The sequence below is a fragment of the Ochotona curzoniae genome, unplaced genomic scaffold (assembly GCF_017591425.1).
Source record: "Ochotona curzoniae isolate NIBS_2020 unplaced genomic scaffold, NIBS_Ocur_1.0 contig_2927, whole genome shotgun sequence".
Classification (NCBI taxonomy): Eukaryota; Metazoa; Chordata; class Mammalia; order Lagomorpha; family Ochotonidae; genus Ochotona; species Ochotona curzoniae.
The window spans coordinates 3,037,802-3,057,866 of record NW_024465654.1 but is presented as its reverse complement, the minus strand read 5'-3'; the positions used below and the strand labels follow the sequence as shown (position 1 = coordinate 3,057,866).

Genomic DNA, 20,065 nt, shown 5'->3' with positions numbered 1-20,065 from the left:
CGATGCTATGCCAATCCGAAGCCAGGAGCCTCTTCCGGGTCTCCCACACTGGTGCGGGGTCCCAAAGCCTTGGGCCGTCCTAGACTGCTTTCCCGGGCCACAGGCCACTGTCAAGGTCCTTTCACTTACATGGGACCACATCAGGACTCATTATCAGAAGGATCTGGAGGAAATGACATTTTTCTCAGTGGGTTAAGCTTCTGCTTTCAATGTTGGCATCCGAATTGGAGTGCCAGTTTGAATGCCAGCTCCCCCATCTCCGATCCAGCACCCTGCTGATGCGCCAGGGAATGCAGCCAAAAATGGTGTAGGTGGCTAGGTCCCTGCCAATCACCTGGGAGACCAGGATGGGGTTCCAGGCTCCTTGACCCAGCCTCAACTGTTGCAGCCATTTGGGAAATGAACCAGAGGGTGGAAAATCTCTCTGTCTTTCTCTCTCTGACTCTATCCTGACACTCTACCTTTCTTTTCTTTTTTTTTTTTTTTTTTTTTTTAAAGATTCATTTTCATCATTTTTCTTTTTTATTAGAAAGGCGGATACACAGAGAGGAGAGACAGAGAGGAAGATCCTCCGTCCGACGATTCACTCCCCAAGTGAGCGCAACAGGCCGACACTATGCCGATCCGAAGCCAGGAGCCTCCCCCGGGTCTCCCACGCGGGCGCAGGCTCCCAAAGCCCTGGGCCGTCCTCAACCGCCCTCCCAGGCCACAGGCAGGGAGCTGGAAGGGAAGCGGGGCTGCCGGGACCAGAACCGGCGCCCATATGGGATCCCGGGCGTGCAAGGCGAGGACCCCCAACCACCTGCGCCACCGCGCCGGGCCCGACACTCTACCTTTCAAATAAATAAACCTCTTCCGAAGAAAGGAGGAGAGGAAAAGAAACTGGAGTTGCGTTCTCTACACCATCACATGACAGCTGGAACGGAACCCGGGGATTTCCAGTAGTCTTGTGGTTCCTGACCCAGAGCTGGTATTGGGGTGTGTGTGTGTGTGAGAGAGAGAGAGAGTCTGTGTGTCTGTGTTACAAGTCTCCAGTCTAGGGGGGGGAAGGTGGCCAAGGAGGCGGGGTGGGGGGATGCTCAGGGACCCCAGCCTCGACGGGCAACTGACAGTGCTGGAGAGCAGGGTACTGCCAGAGCGGGCGTTGAAAGGCCCAGGTGCAGCCCTGTGGTGCCCTCCTTACCAGAACCACCTGCAGTTCATCTGCCACCCCTATGTAGAGGTGGGTGGAGGCAGGGCAGAGACAGAGAGAGCAGGGAAGGGGTCATGGCAAGAGGTTGAGAGAGACCGACCTCACCTCCACGATGCCCACCTAGACCCCCGGCCCCATGACACTTCCTACAACTGTCCAGGAGAAAACCCTGGATTTCTCCTGTTGCATGGGAAGTTTGGGAGGCATGTTCAGAGCACAGCCTCTGTTCAGCCAGCTGCCACCTGCAGGAAACCATCAGCCACAGAGTGCAGGGAAGCTGGACCCTGTCCCCACCCCAACCCGCTCTCTTCAAAGGAGGGGTGTGGGTGTCTCCACCCTGAGGCTCTTGGGCATGAAGCCTGAGTTCTCTGCCCTTCTCCCTTCCAGAATGTGTGTGTGGTGGGGGAGGGGGTTCAGGCCTGGACCTCACTGGTGGGGGGAGGGGCAGGGAGCTTTCTGGACCTGCCCCTCCCGGTGAGGTGGAGAAGACCAGGTCAGGGAAGCAAGCAGCCCTGGCACATGTAAACAGTTCTCAATGCCTCAATGTCTGACACCCTTGACTGCGAAGGGACCTCTTTGAACTCAAGAAACTTCTATAGTAGATGGAGGGGAGTGCAGCTGTCCAGTCCTCAGGAGGGTGGAGGGTGGGGACACTCAGAGAGCCCTCCCTGGTGATTCCCACCACCTCAGCTAGGCCCCCTGTGCTGTTCACCGCCTCACACATACACCGTTCCTTGTTAGCCTGTGTGACTCAGAGAATAAGGCAGAAACGCTGGCATGTGGCTTTCAGGGTCAAGTTATCGGGAGCAGGCATTTGATGCTGTGGTTAAGACGCTGCTTAGCATACCCATCTCCTGCATAAGAGGCCTAGGTAGCGTCCTGGCACAACTCCTGATCCCGGCTTCCTGCTAGTGGGCACCCTGGGTGACCACGGAATGATGTGGTCTTGCTACCCACATGGGAGACAGTGGATTGAGTTCGACTCTTGGCTTCAGCCTGGGCCAGCCCTGGCTGGTGTGAATATTTGGAACATGAAATAGAGGATGCAAATGTTTTTTCCCTCTTTCTATGTAATATTTAGATGTATTATCTCATATGGGACCGGCGTGGTGGCTCACAGGTTAATCCTCCTCAAAGCATCGGCATCCGTATGCACACCAGTTCGCGTCTTGCTGTGCCACTTTCCATCTAGCTCCCAGCTCATGGCCTGGAAAAGCAGCAGAAGATGGCTAAAGTCTCTGGCCCCTGCACGCATGCGGAAGATCCAGGAGAAGCTCCTGGCTCCTGACTTCAGATCAGCTCAACTCTGGCCATTGTGGCCACTTGGGGAGTAAACCAGCAGACAGAAGGCTCTTTCTGTCTCTCCTCTCTGTAAATCTGCTTTTCAAAAATGAAACATTTTAAAACATTATATGTTAAATATATATCTATATATTGATATGAAATAAATTAGGTAGTAAGGACCTGGCAGCTTGGTCTTGTCCACTCCATGCTTCTGGAGTTGCCCTGTGGGAGGGGTCCTGGGAAGCCTAGGGGTGGGGGTGGCGGAGGAGGAACCAAGCCAGCCTTGCCAGAAGCTGATCTCCCAGCCTCAGGCGAGCCATGTCTGCAGCCCTGGCCTACTTCCTGGCAGCAACCTTCTGAGAGACCTTAAATTAGAGGTTGTCAGCTAGGCTGCTCAAGGACACTTCAACACGAAAAGCAGAATGAGAAGATAAGTGGATGTTGGTGCTCCCACAATAAGGAGATCTGTACACACTTTATTCACACTATGTATTTTCCATGAACTTCTTGAAGCTCCCTCAAGTTTGACTGTTAATATTTTTCGTGAATGAATTGATTGTAATTGGGAAGGCAGAGCTCTCCTACTCACAGGCACACTTCCTAAATGTACACAACTGCTAGGACCCAGACAGGCTGAGACCAGGAGGCTGACCCCGGCACTGGGGTGGGGGTGGCGGGCAGGGGCACCTGAACCATCATCTGCTGCCTCCCAGGGTGTGCATTAGCAGGAAGCTGGAATCAGAAACAGAGTTGGGACTCCAGGGCCCAGCATGGCAGCCTAGCGGCTAAAGTCCTTGCCTTGAACGTTGCCAAGATCCCATATGGATGCCAGATCGTGTTCTTGCGGCCCCTCCACTTCCCATCCAGCTCCCTGCTTGTGGCCTGGGAAAGCAGGGGAGGACAGCCCAAAGCTTTGGGTCCCTGCATCTGCGTGGGAGACCCAGAAGAAGCTCCTGGTTCCTGGCTTCGGGTTGGCTCAGTTCCTGTTGTTGCGCCTGCTTGGAGAGTAAATCATTGGATGGACCTTCCTGTTTGTCTCTCCTCCTGTCCGTATATCGGTATATCTGCCTTTTTAATAAAAATAAATAAATCTCTAAAAAAAAAATCAAAAAACAGAATCGGGACTCCAACCCAGGATCCCACAAGCAGCAGATCCCACAAGCAGCAGATGGACACACCCTCCTTCCTTCCTGTTGGGGCCCAGGGACGCTGTGTCCAACCGCTGAGATGCCCTGAGGTCCCTTTCTCCCCTAAGAGCCCATCCTGGCACACAGGCGTTCAGACAGACTTGGCCATGCCCATGAACGAACCCAGCTCTCTGCAAGCCTTCCCAGGACACAGACAGGCCTGCAGGCTCTCCTGCTGGCTCTTCCACTGAGCTCCCCCAACCCTCAGGAGGGGTGTGGGAGCAGGCCACTCCTCCCCCAGGCTTCTTTCACACTCCCTCCTCCTCCCACCCTTTGTGCCTCTCTTCTCCAGGGCGTGGGGGAGCCAGGTGGTGCTTGCTTTTGTGTCAGCCCCCTCCCTGCATCCCTCTTCATGAAAGAGCCTGGGGAAGTCCCCCCCAAGAGAATCTTCGATGACTCTATTCATCAGTCCAAAGGGCATAGGATGTTAGCTAGCAGAAAGGAAAAATTGCCACCCACGGGACTTTCCAGGAAACCCCTGACCTGTGAAGGCATGGGGGCTTCCACCCAGGCTGTGGAGGGCCAGGGCTGGGTCCTGGGGCACCTGTCTCTGGCCCAGGGCCGAGGGTGGGAAGGGTGCTAGGGAGACTTCCTAGGGGCCCTGAAGACTGATAGCCCAGGACAAGGAAGAGCATCCCAAGGCCATGCATAGCCTGTACTTTCCTCTTTCCTGTGCCACTGCCTCTGCCTGACAAAGCAAGTCACCACCACCCTGGGGCTCAGTCTCAGTTACCTAAAATAGGTCATGATTCAACCTTCAGGGGGTGCCCCTGTCTCCCCGAGGCTCTGCACTGAGCAAAGGGCGTCCCTTGTCATTCTCTGTCCCCAGGGACAGGTTGTTAGTTTGTTCCCCTTTGCAGGGTGTCTCTGGTTCAGTGTTAAAGCCCTGTCCTTCTACTCCTTGCCCCTCCAACAGCAGGGTTAGGACTTGGTTCCTAGACAGGCTAGAGGATGCCCTCTGCTGAAAAGGGTCGTTGGAGTGACACCTACGAGGATCGGGTAGCAAGGGGTCACAGCTGGGTGTGGGTCTTCAATGACAGGGGCTTTATTTGGATGGAGCCTACTTTCTCCTCCCCAGTGAGTTATAATGAGACAAATCCTATGCCACAGGCAGAAACATTTCTGCTTTCAAAGCCTCTTTGTTGCCCAGCGTTTACAACAACCCATTCTGGTGGGCGGCCATCATTGCCCCATTTAACCTCCCCAGCCTCGAGGAGGCTGGCATCCACAGAGCTGCAACCAGAAGCCGGGTTCCTGACTCCCAGAGCTGCGGTCACGGCCAGCTGTCTTACCGGCTGATTTTTTCTCCCACGTGCAGTCTTTGTTTGTAACCTTCCACTTTGTCACCCTTGGATTATAACCTGGGCGGGGGAATGGGGAAACAGGGCTGCATCTCCCGGAAGCATGCATTGTTCAGCCCCCTCTCCGGCAGGGATCTCAGGACATGTGACAACCGCACACTGCCTGCATGCACGCCACAAAGACAGTGCCTGCCAGGAGCCCATCTGGACTCAGCCTCAGCCGCTGCAGCTGTGAGCTTTTGCCTCCCGCAGTAGGCCCAGTGACTGGGCTGGGATGTGACAAGGAGTGACCACTGGATGGCAGTGTGCTCTCACGCCTGGGACCAGGAAAAGCACTGGGTGCTGAGGATGGTGGGGGTGGGGCAGGGGAGGAAGGAAGGAGCAGGCCTTCCAGAACGGTTAGGGGACTTGGTCTTTGCCACTATGCACATGGGCGCGCGTGCATGCACGTGCGTGGGTCTGCCTACCACGGCCTGGAGGCCAAGCCCCAGTGCCAACGTGTAGCTGAGCGTGGGCTGGGGTGGGCCAGAGGGACAGAAATATAAAGGAAACCAGGGCAGCCAGCACACTGCAGGTGGGAGGACAAAGGGGAGGGCCAGGGAGGGGAGAGGGGAGGGCTTTTTGGAGCCTCAAAGAAATGATTTCTCAGGAGAGAGTGAGGGTGAGACCCAGCCAGAGGCTGAAGCCAGCAAGGGGGAAGAGGAGGGAGCGAACCAGGGACTGAATGTAGGTTAGGTGGCTGGGCTGGGAGTCCCCAGAGGCCCAGCAGGGACAAGAAAGAGCCAGAGTCAGCTTGCTGCTGACAGGGGTTTATTTGGTTGGAGCTGCTAAGATCCTGCTGCTTGGACCATCCGGCACTCAGAGCTTTCTCATGGACTCGGGCCCGGCTCCAGTCCCAGCTCTGGCTCCGGTTCTGGTTCCGGCTCGGGCTGCAGTTCTTCCGGCTCTAGCTCCTCTATCTTGCTTTGAGCATGAGGAGGGGGAGCCCCATGCTCTAAGGCAGAAAATCGTCTTGGTCGCCACTGGGGGAAGGAAAGGAGGAGTGAGGACTGGAGGGAACCAGATGGCTCAAGCTTTTCCCCGGCCCCCTTGCCTTCTCCACCTGCTTCCCAGCCTTCTTTCCTTTCTTTCAAGCACAAGCAAATTCAGGCCCACCTTGATCACACACACACACACACACACACACACACACACACACACACACACAGGTAGGGGCTCTAGACTGCCCTCTGAGGACTGAGGGGAGGCCAGGCCAAGCGAAGGGGGTGGGCTCACCCGTCTCCTCCACAGAATGCCACAGGCCACAGTTAGTAACAGGAGCAGCGAGAGGGCTCCCAGCATGACAGAGAGAGACAGCGGGTTTCGGAGGACACCTGGGGTTCTCCCAGCGTGCTGGGCACCTGCAGAGGAAGGGCACAGTTAGGTACAAGGTCAAGGGTTGGAAAGAACACTTTGTCCCACCTCCTCGTGCTGGAGCCTGTGGTTCAGAGGGTTGGAGGGGTTTGTCCAGGGTCAATCAGCTCATTAGGGGAAGAAGTAGGTTAAGCCTAGACAAAAACTCAAGGTCCCTGACTGCCAAACAAAACAAACAAGAGCCAGGAAGGGGGCCAGGGCAATGGTCTGGAAGGGGAAGAGATGAGTTCTGCGATGGGGTTCAGACCTGGCCTTGAGGGCTCTGCAGTGTACACTGCCGCTCCGAGCAGCTTCTCCTCCTGGTACAGCTGGCACTGCCAAGGCTCCAGCAGCCTGGCCTCCGGCACCTCCAGCCAAGGGCCAGGTATGCGCCACTGGGCCGGGCTATGCAGGGAGCGCCACATGAATCGCTCGTGTCCAGTTGCTGGAGTCACTTCACAGAGTAACTTCCCCAGGGAGCCAGCGGCCAACGTGGGAGTTACTGAAACAAACAAACAACAACAACAACAACAAATCAAAGGGACAAAAGCTGTTAGGATTCTGACCCATTTCCCAGGTTCAATCCCAAATCCTAGAACCCTGAGGTTCTGACTGAGTGAGGCTCATGGCTAAATCAATCTTACCCAGACAATACTCCAAAGGCAGGCATTGGCCCTATTGTTAAGCTACCCCTTGGGATGCCCACGTCCTGAGTTCAAGTCTGACTCTGCCTCAGATCCTAGCTTCCTGCTGACACACACGCCTGGAGGCAGCAGAGGATGGTTCACACTCTTGGAGCCCTGCACCCAGGTGGGAGGCCTGGAAGGTGCTCTTGCCTCCTGGCTTCGGATCAGCTCAGCTCTGGTCACTGCAGCCATTCCGGGAATGAACCAGCAAATGGAAGATCTCTCACTCTCTCTCTCTGTAAATCTGCCTTTCAAATTAAATAAATAAAGCTTTTCAAAAATCTTATTTTAGATCTTTTTTTTTTTCAAAGTATTTATTTGGAAGGCAGAGTGACATACAGAGAAAAACATCTCTTAATTCCTGTTGCACTCCCCAGATGGCCCAACCCAGAAGTCTGGAACTCCACTTGGGTCTCCCACGTCAGGGGCAGGGGTCCCTCTGCTGCCTTCCCAGGCGCATTAGCAAGGAGCTGTAACATAAGTGGAGCAGCCAGGGCCTAAACCCAGTACTCTGGTACGGAATGCTGGCATCGCACGCTATACCACCACACCAGGCCTTCTGTATCAAGCCTATCTTCTGTATTGAGCACGCTCAGTGTAAGTCAGATGGGTTGGCCCTGCATTAATATACACCTTGCAGTTTTCATAATTCCTTAACTCCCATCGGAGGCTGTGCCTGGTGCTGCCCCTTGAATCATTCTCCCTTCTGGATGTTTATAGAACGCTATACTGCCCCCCCCCCCAAGAGAAGACAGAGCATTCCCAAAACTGTGCAGTGCAAATGCGGAGGGCTCCCTGTGACCAAGCAGGTGTCCAGGACAGTGAAGACTGGGCAACCCAGACGGCTGACTCCAGACTCTGAGCCTGACTTTGTGAAAGTTTCTGCTCACATTCACAGAGCTCACGCTAACTCTTCCATGGAGCTGCTCTGGAGCTGCCCGACATAAGTCAGTCTTCTAGAAGATGCTGGACAAAGGCGGGTATGGACTGGGTGTAAGCTTCATGCGGGAAGGACAGCTAGAGGTTGGCGTGGGAAAAGATGGCACTCCGCATGAGGCTGAGGAGTGGGCATCTACACAGATACCCAGAAAATGGAAGGACGACCTGGGATCAGCCCTCAGCTTGTTTCGTCACCCAACCAACACAGCAGTAAGCACCTACGAGGTGGAGTCACTAGTTAGTGGCCAGGGGTAAACATGGCAGATCTGGCTAATCTGAAACAGCTAATAACTCCCAGGCAGGAAACACATACTTTTTTATATATATATAGATAGATTTTTTTTTTTCTTTTACTTTCTTGGAAAACTCTTGCTTAAGACATATGCTGACCTTCAGTACGTTTTATTAACTCCTTCCAAATCCAGGCCACTTCTTGTGATTTTAACCCAAGCCCTGACCCCAAAGGGGATGATGATATGAGAAAACATATTCCACCTCTTTGGAATTATTTCAGCTCCTGCATCCCTCCTGCTAACACCCCAGACCTCCTCAGGTTGGATCAGGGGAGTCCCTTAGATATGTGTGGAACATCCAGTCAGTCGGGCGGTGTGGGTCAGAGGAGGTTTTCTGTTTTGGCTTCTAACAGGGATCAGAACAGAGGCAGAGTAGGATCCCGGGACGCAGCTGCACAGTCCCAGCCCTGTCCTGGCTCTGCTGGGATGAAAGCCATTCCTTCCCCACCTGAGGCTGACCTGTGATGACCGCCAGGGTGACAGTGGCACTGAGCAGCTGTCCCTGCAGGTGGATCTGGCAGATGTAGGTCCCAGCCTGAGTCTGGCTCACAGCTTCCAGTTCAAGAGCAAAGTTGCCATTGTCTCCGGCCACTTGGAGGTCAGGACGTCCCCCAGGAGGGGTCCACTTGGCCGTGAGGAAAGGCAAGGTCCCCCCACCAGGAGGCAAGTGACAGGGCAGTTCCACCCTGGAATTTGCTTCAGCATAGATGGTCAAGGGGGCTGGAGGTTCCAAACCTGGAGAGAAAATGCAACCCCTGGAGCTAAAGCCCATGGTTGGGAGCGGGGAGATGGGCAGGGGGTTTGTGCAGCAAAGGGTGGAGTAGATAGACTGGCTACACAGCACTTAGGGGCAGACATCAGGTGGATGACAGAGGATGCTCAGGAATGCCAGGTGGGCCGGCAAGGGAAGCTGAACAGCCCAGGAAAAGCCAGAAGAAACAGGTGGCAGCTGAAAGGGTCAGACAGTGGGGCCCAGAGCAACAAGACAAGTTGCCAAAAACCTGGCCCTAGGACGTTCATGGGGCAGGAAAGGGGGAGGCAGGAAGGGGTTGTGGTCAGGGCAAACTGGGGTGTCAGTTACCCAACACAGTGAGGTTGTATGTGATGGAGACATTGAAACCATCTGCGTAGGTGAGGACGCAGCCCCAGGGTCCAGAATCCAGGCGGCTGACCTCGGGCAGGAAGAGGAAGCTTTCCGCGAAGTAGTGCTGGGGGGACTTGGGGACAGGGATTCGGCCCTGGCCCCGGAACCAGTGCACAGAAGCTGGGCGGTCTGGGCGGCTGAAGGAGCAGTTCAAAACCACCCAGTCGGAGATCCTGAGAGCCCGCGGGGGACTGGCGGTCACTGCCAGGGACACACGAGACTTGCTCGGTCCCTCCCCCCACTTCCCAGCACCGCTGCCCACCACGTGGGAAGGCTCTGCAAACACAGACCTCCCCCTCCTCCAGCATATTGCCCCCCTCCCGCCTAGATCTGGAATTGCTAACGTACGTGGGGGGGGGGGGGGCTGTCCCCTAAGCAGGCCCGGGACTTCCTCCCCTCCTTGCCTGAGGAGCCCACCCCCTTGGGCTGTTGTTGTTTGAAATGAATCATTTCAGTCCCTCACACCCTCCTCCCTCCCCCAGATGCTCGCCTCCCCGTTCTATGGGGCATCCCGCTGCGGGTGCGGGGAGCCCACGGGGTGACACAGCCTCTCCAAACGACAGCCCTTACGCGTGCTTCCCCAGGGGTGCCCTCTTACTCCCGCCATCATGTGGCCCACCCCCTTCCTCCATCCTCCGGGAAGCGCTAGGCAGGACTTAGGGCGTAGCCTCAGCCGGGGCGCTTCCTGCCCTCCCCAACCCGATCCGGGGCGGGCTGGGTGGGGGGAGCGCAGGGGGGTTCTTGGAGCCCTCCTTCCCTGTCCCTCTCCCCCTCATCCCGGCCCCACCTACTAGAGGCCTGGCCCACGCGCAGCCGGAGGCGGCAGTTGAAGTGGCGGCCTCCGAGGCTCACGACGGCGCTGTACTTGCCGGCGTCGGCGCGCTGAGCCGGGCGCAGCCACAGTGAGAAGTCCCCGCGCTGCAGGCCACGCTCGTCCAGCTGCACGCGGGGCTGCAGGGGCAGCCTCCCACTGCGCAGGCCTCCATGCTCCACTCTGAGCACGGTGTAGCGCTGGGGCCCCGCGGGCGGGACGCTGCGGGGAAGAGACAGAGTGGGATTGAGGCTTTGCAGAGGGGCTAGCTGTCACACTTTTGAGGACGAGTGTGCCCACCCTAGGAGAGCGCTCTGCCGAGCAAGGGTGCCTGACCCCCTCCTCCCCCGGGGCCCCCATGGCTTCCAGATGGGAGAGGCGTGTACGCAAGACAGTGGACAAGGTGTAAAGGCCGAGGAAGGGCAGGAGAGGTTTGTGATGGCAGGAAAAGTTGAAACAGCGGCTTGGGTGAGGGGTTGCTGCACCCAAGTCTGGGAGGCTTTGGTGCCCACCTTTGGGGTTCCTACCTGTCCGGTTGATGCTGCCAGACGACCTTTCCTCTTCGCAGAAGACTCAGATCCTGCGGGGGCACTGCGGGACTGCAGGGGAGCTGAGCAGGAGCGCCCTCCTGGGCCCACACCACTGGGACCCACTCGGGCCCTGGAGCCACCACTGGGGACCAGAAGAGAAGGGAGTAGGCAGGGAGCAGAGGAGCAAAGGAGGAGCCCCAAGTCCTACCTAGGGGTGCGAGATGCCAGGCTGTGGGGCTCTGTCCTTTCCCAGCCCAGGGGGACCCTAAGCGAGGCTTTGCAGGTGGAAGGAACATCCCAAGAAAGGTGTCAGAAGAATCTGCCACAGGGCACGGGATGTCCATGCTGGTTCTGGGTGGCCCCTGCAGACCCCAGCCAGTAGGCTTGGAGGTCAGCCCTCCCGCTGTCCTGGTCTTACCTGGAGCTGACCACAGCAGCAGGTGCAGAAGCAGCAAACCCAGGAAGGGAACCTCCCTCATCTCCCCTGAGACCCTGGCCACAAGGAGCCAGCCTCTGGAGCCGGGAGAGAGGGGGGCTTGGTACAACAGAGGTTCTGCAAGGAGGGACGTGGAGGAAGGGACGCTAGAGGAAAGGGTGGGGGGCTTGGGACCAGGGAGGGACTAGGAGAGAGAGCAGTGAAGGACCAACGACCACAGGCTGGAGCTGGAGCTGGGGGAAGGAAGATGGATTACAGCCTTGGGAGGAGGGAGTGGGTGTTGTCCCTGGAGGCCAGCTGGGGAGTGCAGAGCGCAGAAGTTCCTTGGAGGCTGTGAGTGCAGCCGGGCAGCTCTGCTGCTCCCCGGGTCCTGGCCCGGTCCTTCTGTCTTCCCTTCACCTTCCCCACTTCCCCTCCCCGATGCTGCTGCCCGCCCCCCACACCCCAGGGCTCACGGTTTCGCTTCGCAGTGGAAAGTCTGAGGGGGTTGATTCCCAGCAGCATCACCCTCCACCCCTGTGGCCTCACTCCCCTGTTTACTTCCTCAGCCCCGGGTCTCCCCACTGTCCCCTCTCCTTCCCCGAGTCTGCCCGCGGCTCCCATTGCCCCCGCGGGAGCACACTGCCCTCCAACTGCCCTTCCTCCAGCCCCAGCAGTCACACTTGCTGTGTGGTTTGACAAGCTCCATTCTGGGTATTCCTCTCCTTTGTTTGCTTAACCTCCCCACCCATCCCTAAAGTGGCTTCACTGCTCATGATGTTTAGGGTGCCTGCATCCCATGCAAGGGGGTGCCTGGGTTCAAGACCCAGCTCTGCTGTGATTCCGGTTTAACTGTAACCCATGACATTGGGTCCCTGGGCCTGGCATGATTAGCCTTAACGGGCTAAGCCTTCACCTGCAAATTCCAGGATCACGCATGGCAGCTGGTTCGCGTCCTGGCTGCTCCACTTCCCACTCAGCTCTTCCCACTCCCCAGATAGCCATCTGGGGAGTGATCCAGCAGATGAAAGATCTTTATCTGCTCTCTGTAAGTCTGTCTTTTTAATAAAATAAATAAATCTTTAGAAAAGAAGTAAACTGAGTCCCTCCCATCCATGTGGGAGACCTGGGTGGAGTTCTAGACTCTTGGCTGTAGCTGCAGGCATTGACGGAGCGAGCCAGTATCATGAGAGAGCTCTCACAAATCAGTAATTTTTCTTTAATGTAGGTCTCGGTGAATGCCACAGCAGGAGTTAAGCCACTGCTTGGGATGCCCACATCTTGTGTAAGAGTGCCTCATTCAAGCCTGTGCTTCTGATCCAGCCACCTGCTAAACCATCTGGGACATAGTGTGTGATGCTCCAAGCACCTGGATTCTCACTGCCCACGTGGGAGACCTGGATAGAATTCCTGACTGCTGGCTTTGGTCTGGCCCTGCCCTGCTCTTGTGGGCATTTGAGGTATGACCCAGTGAATGGAAGATCTCTGTCTCTTTATCACTTTTTCTGTTTGAGATCTTTTGAAAAACGATAGGTCTGGGAAGAAGTGTGACCATGGGCTGGTGAGAATCACTGCAGTGTGCTGAACCCTCATCTTGTGTTAGGTATTGTCTTGGGACACTTGATGTGAACTTGTGAAATCTCAACATCTCCCTGCTCGTTGTATAGAGAATAAAGTGAGGCATTACTCAATACCTGTCAGGTCCAGTGGGGAATACGAAGAAGGCTGAAGCCCAGTGCTGTCTAGTTCTGACCCTCACTTCACTTACCTGCTGGGGAGATTGTCTGCCCACCTGTTGCACACACCCAGCACCTCTGTGCTGGGATTATGTGCATAGAGAACCAGGGAAGGAAGCCTTTTACTGACAGCACTTGTTCCCCAGCCAAGCCCGGAGAGCCAAACTGGGCCAGTTGGAGGGCAGGTGACAGAACGCTCAGCAGGCCTGGGAGTCAGGAGCCCTGCTCAACCTGCATGCCAGTCAGAGGCAGCTCTTACACAGCAGATCCCAGGGGGTTCACACCCAGGCTTGGCAGGCTTGGCAGCCCTCTCCCACCCCAGAGGCGGGACTTCCTGTTTCTGGGGCTGTTTCTATTTGCCTGGTTCAGCACAATAGAGCTGGTAGCTTTCCACTGGGCTCAGCAGTCAGGCTTCTCTGTGGGTTAGCAGGGAAGTGTGTACGGCTGGGGAGCAGCAGCTCCAAGAAATTAAAACAGGACTCCTGACTGCCTATACGACGAAGTTGGTCTCCCCCAACTCCAGGGCTGATCTTGTCTTCTTGAGTCATGGGTAGCAGTGTTTTTTTTTTTTTTTTAAACTATTTAAAGCAGAGTGCGTGAGCTGGTTCACTCCCCAGATGCCCTCAATAACAGGGGCTGGGACAGGCTGAAGGCAGAAACCCAGACCTTCAGCAGGGGTGGGAGAGATACAAGTACGTCAACCATCACCACCACCTGCTGCCTCCCAAAGTGACCACTGCAGGAAGCTGCATCTCAAGGCCGGAGTGGAGATCTGTCCACTGTGCCAAGCTGCTGCTCAGGGCTCTGCTGTCCACAGGAGCATCCCAGTAGCCAGTGAGGTCAGTCCCCTGCCTCTCTCCTGTCTCCCCAACCTTTGCCCTAACCTGCACTGACCAGAACCTGGTAAAGCAGGAGACAGGTTAAAAACAGAAGCGCGACCGTTTCTTTATTAAATTATACAAAAAGGGGAGGGGAGGGGGGCAGCTGTGGGGCTTGGCCCCAAACCCCGGCCCACCCCGGCCTGGCGCTGTCTGAGAGAAGGGGCTTTGAGGGAAGAGCCAGGGGTCAGGCAGGAGAGGGATGGATGTGGTGGGACATGAGGCTGGGGTGTGTGGTGTGTGTGTGTGTGTGTGTGCGTGCGTGTGCAGTGGTAAGGAAGAGGAGGCCACCAGAGGGCTGGGAGAGAGAAGAGGAAGAGGAAGGGGAGGAGGAGGAGAAGGGAGGGGCAAGCAAGGCGCACTGGGGACCAGCTGGGAGCTGAGATGGATGGAGAACCATGGCAGAGTGAAGGTGGAAGGGGACAGTGATGGAGAAGGGGAAATGAGAAAGCCGGGGAGAAGGGAGAGGGGGGTAGCTCTGGCATGGCGCCCAGGGCAGGGAGCCCGGCAAAGAGTGGTTGCTGCACTTGCTGTCCCCAGCCCTCTCCAGCTCCCCGCCAAGGGTCTCCTGCCCCAGCCACTGGCAGGTGGGGCTCATGCCGACGCCCCATTTTCTGTCTTCTGCCGCTTGGGATCCGCTTCATCCTGTGGGCAGGAGAGAGAACAGGGGCAGCTGTGATGTGGGAGAGACCTCCCCAGGCTCAGGCTCCAGCCCCCACCCGAGCCGTCACAGGCTCTGCGGCCAGCCCCAGCTGCTTCCCTGACAGCCCCTCAGGCCCCGCGGCCCGGCCCAAACCTCCTCTTCGGCAGCTCTCTTCAGCGCGGGCCCTTCGTCATCCTCCTCTTCTTCTTCCTCATCTGAGGAGCCAGAAATGGGTCATTGGGGAAGGGCAGGAAGCTGCGGCGGGGACCCCTGCCGTGGTGGCCCTCAGCCCTGCTCCAGTTGGGCACACCCACCCTGGCACCCTGGCCTATCATACTTGCTGGTCCTCTGAGCCCTGACTCCCAGCCCAACCACCCCTTCCCCTCCCCACCTTCTTCTTCCCCTTCATCCTCTTCTTCTCCATCCTCAGCTGCTTCTTCCTCCTCTTCCTCAGCTCCGTTCTCCTCTTCCTGGCAGGGGAGGGGTGGGGGGATGCAGAAGTGAGAGGTCAGGTCACCCACCAGCAGGTGACAGGAGCTGGGAGGAGTGTCCCGGTGGAGCAGGCAGGGCCAGCCCCCCCGGGAGGACCCACTGGCAGGAAGTGATGCCCACAGGGAGGACATGCGTGGCCTCTTGCCCACGACCTCTACACACCTCCACCACCTCTTTCTTCCGCTCTTTCCGGCTGGCCTTCTCCTCCACCTTCTCCTTTTTCTCCTTTAAGTCCTGGCAAAGGAGGGAGGCGGTCACTCAGCACCATGGCAGCCCCCGGCCCTTGGCTCCTCACCTTCCCCCAGCCGCGGTTCTTCCCCCATGCCAGGGGAAGGACGTGAAGAAGGCAGCCACTTAGAGGTCCCAAGTCCCTCCTGTCGGGATCACAAAGGGACGGAGACTTGAGGTGGTTGGGCAGGTGGCCAAGAAAGGGGAGCAGGGAGCAGGAGCAGCTGGTTCCCACAGCCTGGAGGCAGCCGGAACCTCGCCTGGCCCTCCTCAGTCCCTCCATCTGCCTGCCCTGGCTCCAGGCCCCACCCCCTCCCGCCAGGGCCCGCCCAGCTCTGCCTTTTGTCTACCTCCTTTTCCTGAGTCCTGTCTCCCGGGCAGCCCTCCCCGTCTCCCCTAGCCTCCTGCTCCTACTTGGCCAGACACCACAAGAGCAGGGTCCCCCATCTCCATCCTGCACCGTCCAAACACAGCTGGCTCCTCCTCCCAGGTCTGTGCAGGGACCAAGGGGGAGGAGCAGCAGCCCTGGCCAGTGGAAACGTAACACGGGAGGTGGGAAGAGAGCAGCAAGGCCTGTGGTAGGGAGGGGGCGAGTGCCTGTCCTTCTCTCCAGATCCCAATGGGCAGAGCCTCGATGTCCCACTCTGATAGGACTGGCAGGGGACACCCACGTGAGAGTCCCCTCTGGACTCCACCCCAGGCATGGGCTGACACTGTAGGTGTCCTTGCGTGATTCGATCCACTGTGTCCCTGCCTCCCGAGTGGATGAGCACCGCGTCAGCCCAGGAGGGTGTGTCCCTCCTGGAACAGGACCTGGGACTAGGAGCAGGGCCTGGTGCACAGTGGGTGGCCATGTGCAGAGCACTGGGAGGGAGGCGGGCTGCACTCAGACTGCCTTCCTCCTGCACCCCCTTCGCTGTCTCCATGTTTGCCACAAACTTGGGGTGGCATTTCCCACAGCCTGGCAAGCTCCCACCTACAGTCTAGGTCAGGACAACCAAGGGGCCATGGGCCTCCTCCTGGAAGCCTAACAGCAGGTGTGCAGGGCCCTGCCCCCAAGTTCCTTTTTTTTTTTTTTTTTTTGCCCCAAGATTCCTATGCGGGCTGCTGGTGGGAGGGGGAGAGGATGCCAGGGAGCAAAGTACAAGGGGCGGGTCCTGTTCTCCGGTCACCGTCCTGCCATGACCGGTCTTCCAGGCGGGCCTGTGACCTGGACCCTAACGGTCAGTCCCTGCCAAGCGGCTCCCACGCGCACACACACACAGAGGGGTGCTCAGCCATTGGCGGACACTTGGCTGCCGCTGGGACATCGGGCCAAAGCGTGGTTGGGCAACCCACTCCCACAAAGCCGTGACATGGCTCCGTCTCCACCCGAACGCATGTACCTGGCACGAGAAGCCCCGCACGCCCGCTTGATTTCAGACATACAAAGACACCTACTCGCGACGTCACGTGCCGCCACCGCGTTGCCAGCTGCCTCCCTCCCAGGAGGGGCCACACCAACACATCTTGGGGGGAAGGGGTCTCACAGTCCAGCCCCCAGGGCCCTGAAACCCCACAGGTGCCCCTTTCCCTTACAGGCTTGTGAGGGACCCCTGGCAAACCCCTGCAAAAGCGGGCTCCCAGCCCCCAAAGCCTGGCCGCGTTCATTTCGTTCATTTCCCTAAGCGACACTCCGGCAGGCTCCAGAGGGAAATGAGAAGGCGGCTGCTGGCAAGGCAAGGGCACAGGGGGGAGAGCAGAGCCGAGGAGGGCAAGGGCAGCTGCAGGCGCAAGTCCCGCAAGGCCGAGCCTCCTCCTTTTCCTGGGCGATTCCCGTCCCCCTTCTGATTTTGAGGAATTAATGGGAGTGGGCGGTGGGAGGAGGAGAAAAGAAAGCTGGACGCGAGCGGCGGGGGAAGAAGGGGTGCCGACGGGCAGATGCGAGCGGAGCAGAACGCCGAGGCTGCAGCCGTCCGGGGCTACGAGGGGAGGGGCTGGGCGCAGCCGCCTCCCGGGAGCGTCCCGCGGACACGCAGGGCTCTCCCCGAACGGCCCAGCACGGGTGACGTGAGGGCAAGCTGCAAGCGGAGGCCTGGAACGCGCGCGAGGAGCCTCGGCCGAGCGAGCCCCGGAGGGCTGCGACGGCGTGCAGCACGGGCTGGACGCGGCGGCCGCGCGGGTGGGCAGCCGAGGGTGGGGACGCGGGCGCGGGCGCGGGCCCGGCTTGGCGAGGCCCGGAGCGCGGCGGCCGCTAGAGGGCGCGCGCGGCGGGGTGAGCGGCGCCAGGCCCGGCGGGCGGGGGGCCGAGGGGGCGCCGTGGGGTCCGCGGGGACACCCGGGCGTGCGAGGGCCGCGCGCGGCCGTCGGGAGAGGGCGGCCGGGGTGCGGTGAGGTGGGTCCGGGCCGCAGCCGCCCCCGCCAGTACCTTGGCGCTCAACTCGGCCGCTGCCTCCACGCTCTTCTCCGACATGGTGCCGGGGCCGGGGCTGGCGGGAAGCCGAGGTCCCGGGGCCGAGACGGAGGAGCCCTGGACGGCGGAGGGTGGCCGCGGCCGGAATCTGGCGCGGTAGCGGCGGCGGCAGCGGCAGCGGCGGCCGCTCGGCGAGCTGGCTCTCTGGAAGAGGCGGCAGAGGCGCGCGGGGTGGGGCGGAGGTGGGTCTGGAGCGGAGACCCGCAGGGCTGCGGCCGTCCGGAGGGCGGTGCGGGCGGTGGCCGGCGCGCTCCGGCCGCGATCGCTCGCTGGGTCCTGCCGCTTCGGCCGCCCCCGCAGACCAGCAGAGCTGCCGCCGACCAGCCGCTGCCGCCCCCGGCCAGGGAACCCGCTTATAAGGCGGCGCTGCCCGACGGGAGGGGCTTCCCAGGGGTGGGGCAGGCGGGAGCGGGGAGGAGAGGAGAGGGGAGGAGGATGAAAGAGGAGGTTGGAGAGGTGGGGATAGGAGGATGAAAGCGAGGGGAGGGAGAGCGAGAGGCGGGAGGGAGGGCCGAGACCGGGGAGTTGGTGGTGGAGGAGAGGGGAAATGGAGAGACTGACGGCCGCGGGGAGAGGAGTGGGGCGCGGAGGTGGGAAGGGGTGGGGTTCCTGCGGGGAGGCGCCTCTCCCCAGTCCCGACCTGCTGTCTGCCGGAGTGCCGGAGTCTGTCTTCTGGGGGCGGACTCGAGAGGTGGCCAGAATCCTACTGACCCCGAAAAAGCCCTGACATTGTCGTCCCAAGGGGTGTGTGTGCGTGTGTGCGTGTGTGTGTGTAGGGGGAGCGGATGGCGAGGCAGCACAGGTATTGGAGAAGGCAAAAGCTGCCCAGGAGGAGGGCTGCGAGACTATTTCCACACCACGCTGGCTCTCGTCTTCCCTCTACAGGCCCCGGGTGGCAAGGGGGGAAAGGGGTGCGAGGGCAGGAAGGGCAGCGCAGCAGAGCTGGCTCCTGCCAAGTCCGACCCGGCTCTCGGGCTCCTGGGAGCTGCAGGGAGGCAGCGGCTCTCGCAGCCTCCCGTGCCCTGTCGCACCTGACGTCCACCTCCCCTTCTCGCCCACCTCGCCTGTTTATTTGCCCGATCCTTCTGTTTTCCCACCCGACCCCTCTGTCTCAGTCGTTTGTTTAATTGCCTGGCACATCTGCCATCCTGACTTCTCTCCCGTGCTCGCGGGGACCCCGTTCCGCCCGTCCAGTTCTCCGCTCCTTCCCGACTCTTCACCTGGCGCTCTGTCCCTCGCTGGTTCTCACAACTCTGATGTCCTCATTTTTTTTTTTTTTTAAATCTTCCCTCTCTGCTTCGCTCTTTTCTGCCAGCTTGTCCCAACCTTTCTGCATTTTAGGTGCTTCCTTTGCACGTTTCCTGGGGTCCAGGTCCCCCAGAACCTTGCTCTCCTATCTGTTGGAACAGCCTGGGAACTCGGGGTCAGGGACCAGGACGTCTGCTAAGTAGCGATCCGGAAGGTGCGTGAGCGTAAAAGACATATCTGGTGTGCGTACACGTATTCATCTTACTTCTGCTCATTTTCTTAAAAAAAATACGCTAATCACTCATCATTGCTTAATGTTCGAACGCTGAACAACATCATCTTTGAGTCCCTGAGTGTCCACACCTCTCAATCTCTCTGACCCGCTTCGAGATCTCGGGCCCCACCCAGCTTTTTCCTGGCCCGACTCAGTCCATCTTTCCTCGGAGCTTTTTCCATCCCCATCTCTCAGTCTTGCCTCTCTGAGTCATTGGCTCATGTCTTCTGCGAGGATCTCTCACGTCTCCATCTCTGTGCTTCTCTCCAGCTCCATTTATCTCCCCCCACCCTTGGTCACCCCCTCACCTCCCAGTCTTGCTCCCTCCAGCCCTCCTTTTCCCTCTGGCCTCTCCCTCCACCGCCCAGCCCCTCCCGCAGTCTCGGACACCCTGCTGGGCTCTTACCCTGTTGCCCTGGTAACCGCCCCCCACTCAGGTCACCTCCACTCCCCTCCCCCCTCCAATCACCGCCACCAACAACCTCCATCCACCTTCCTCCTATTTTTCCTAAGAGCCAATAGAAACCCTGTTGCCAGGTGGAATGCTCATTTGAATCAGCCAATCGAGGAGCCTCGCTGCTCGCCCTGCCTTATATGGGGATGTGAGGAGTGCCACTCCCCCCACTCCAGCCCCACAAGGGACCATCCCCTCCAGGGTCCTTTCTCCACGCCCCCCGAAGACAGAGGGGGACCCTCCTTCTCCCGGTCTATTGAGGGGACTAGGTGCCTGGTTTCTCCAGGAGTTTGTGTGGGGTGGGCCGGACTGTGGGCTGGGCCTCTGGGCTGGGGGTGGGATCGAGGTGTGATTAGGGAAGGGAAGGAGGAGGGAGCCGGGAATTTTTCCCGGGGAGGGGTGTCTAGGAGCGAGGCAGCTGCAGTGGAAAATTCCAGGGAGATGGAGAGGCAGAGAATGAGAATCCTGCCCCAAGGCCCAAGGGAG

General features: G+C 58.8%; 2 protein-coding genes across 2 annotated transcripts; both read right to left on the bottom strand.

The window, feature by feature from the left end:
- Positions 1-5,776: 5,776 nt before the first annotated feature.
- On the bottom strand, positions 5,777-11,583 carry LAG3 (lymphocyte activating 3). Its single transcript, XM_040979017.1, has 8 exons — positions 11,178-11,583; positions 10,757-10,901; positions 10,210-10,451; positions 9,356-9,619; positions 8,734-9,009; positions 6,625-6,858; positions 6,240-6,364; positions 5,777-5,986 (listed from the first exon to the last, which is right to left on the bottom strand). Exons 1-8 carry the CDS (start codon positions 11,236-11,238, stop codon positions 5,834-5,836), a joined length of 1,500 nt encoding a protein of 499 aa, XP_040834951.1. The 5' UTR covers positions 11,239-11,583; the 3' UTR covers positions 5,777-5,833.
- Positions 11,584-13,832: 2,249 nt separating this feature from the next.
- On the bottom strand, positions 13,833-18,052 carry PTMS (parathymosin). The gene is made up of 5 exons (XM_040979016.1): positions 17,559-18,052; positions 15,086-15,157; positions 14,823-14,901; positions 14,585-14,646; positions 13,833-14,433 (listed from the first exon to the last, which is right to left on the bottom strand). The coding sequence occupies exons 1-5, from the start codon at positions 17,601-17,603 to the stop codon at positions 14,383-14,385; spliced, it is 309 nt and encodes a 102-aa protein (XP_040834950.1). The 5' UTR covers positions 17,604-18,052; the 3' UTR covers positions 13,833-14,382.
- Between the last annotated feature and the right edge of the window lie 2,013 nt (positions 18,053-20,065).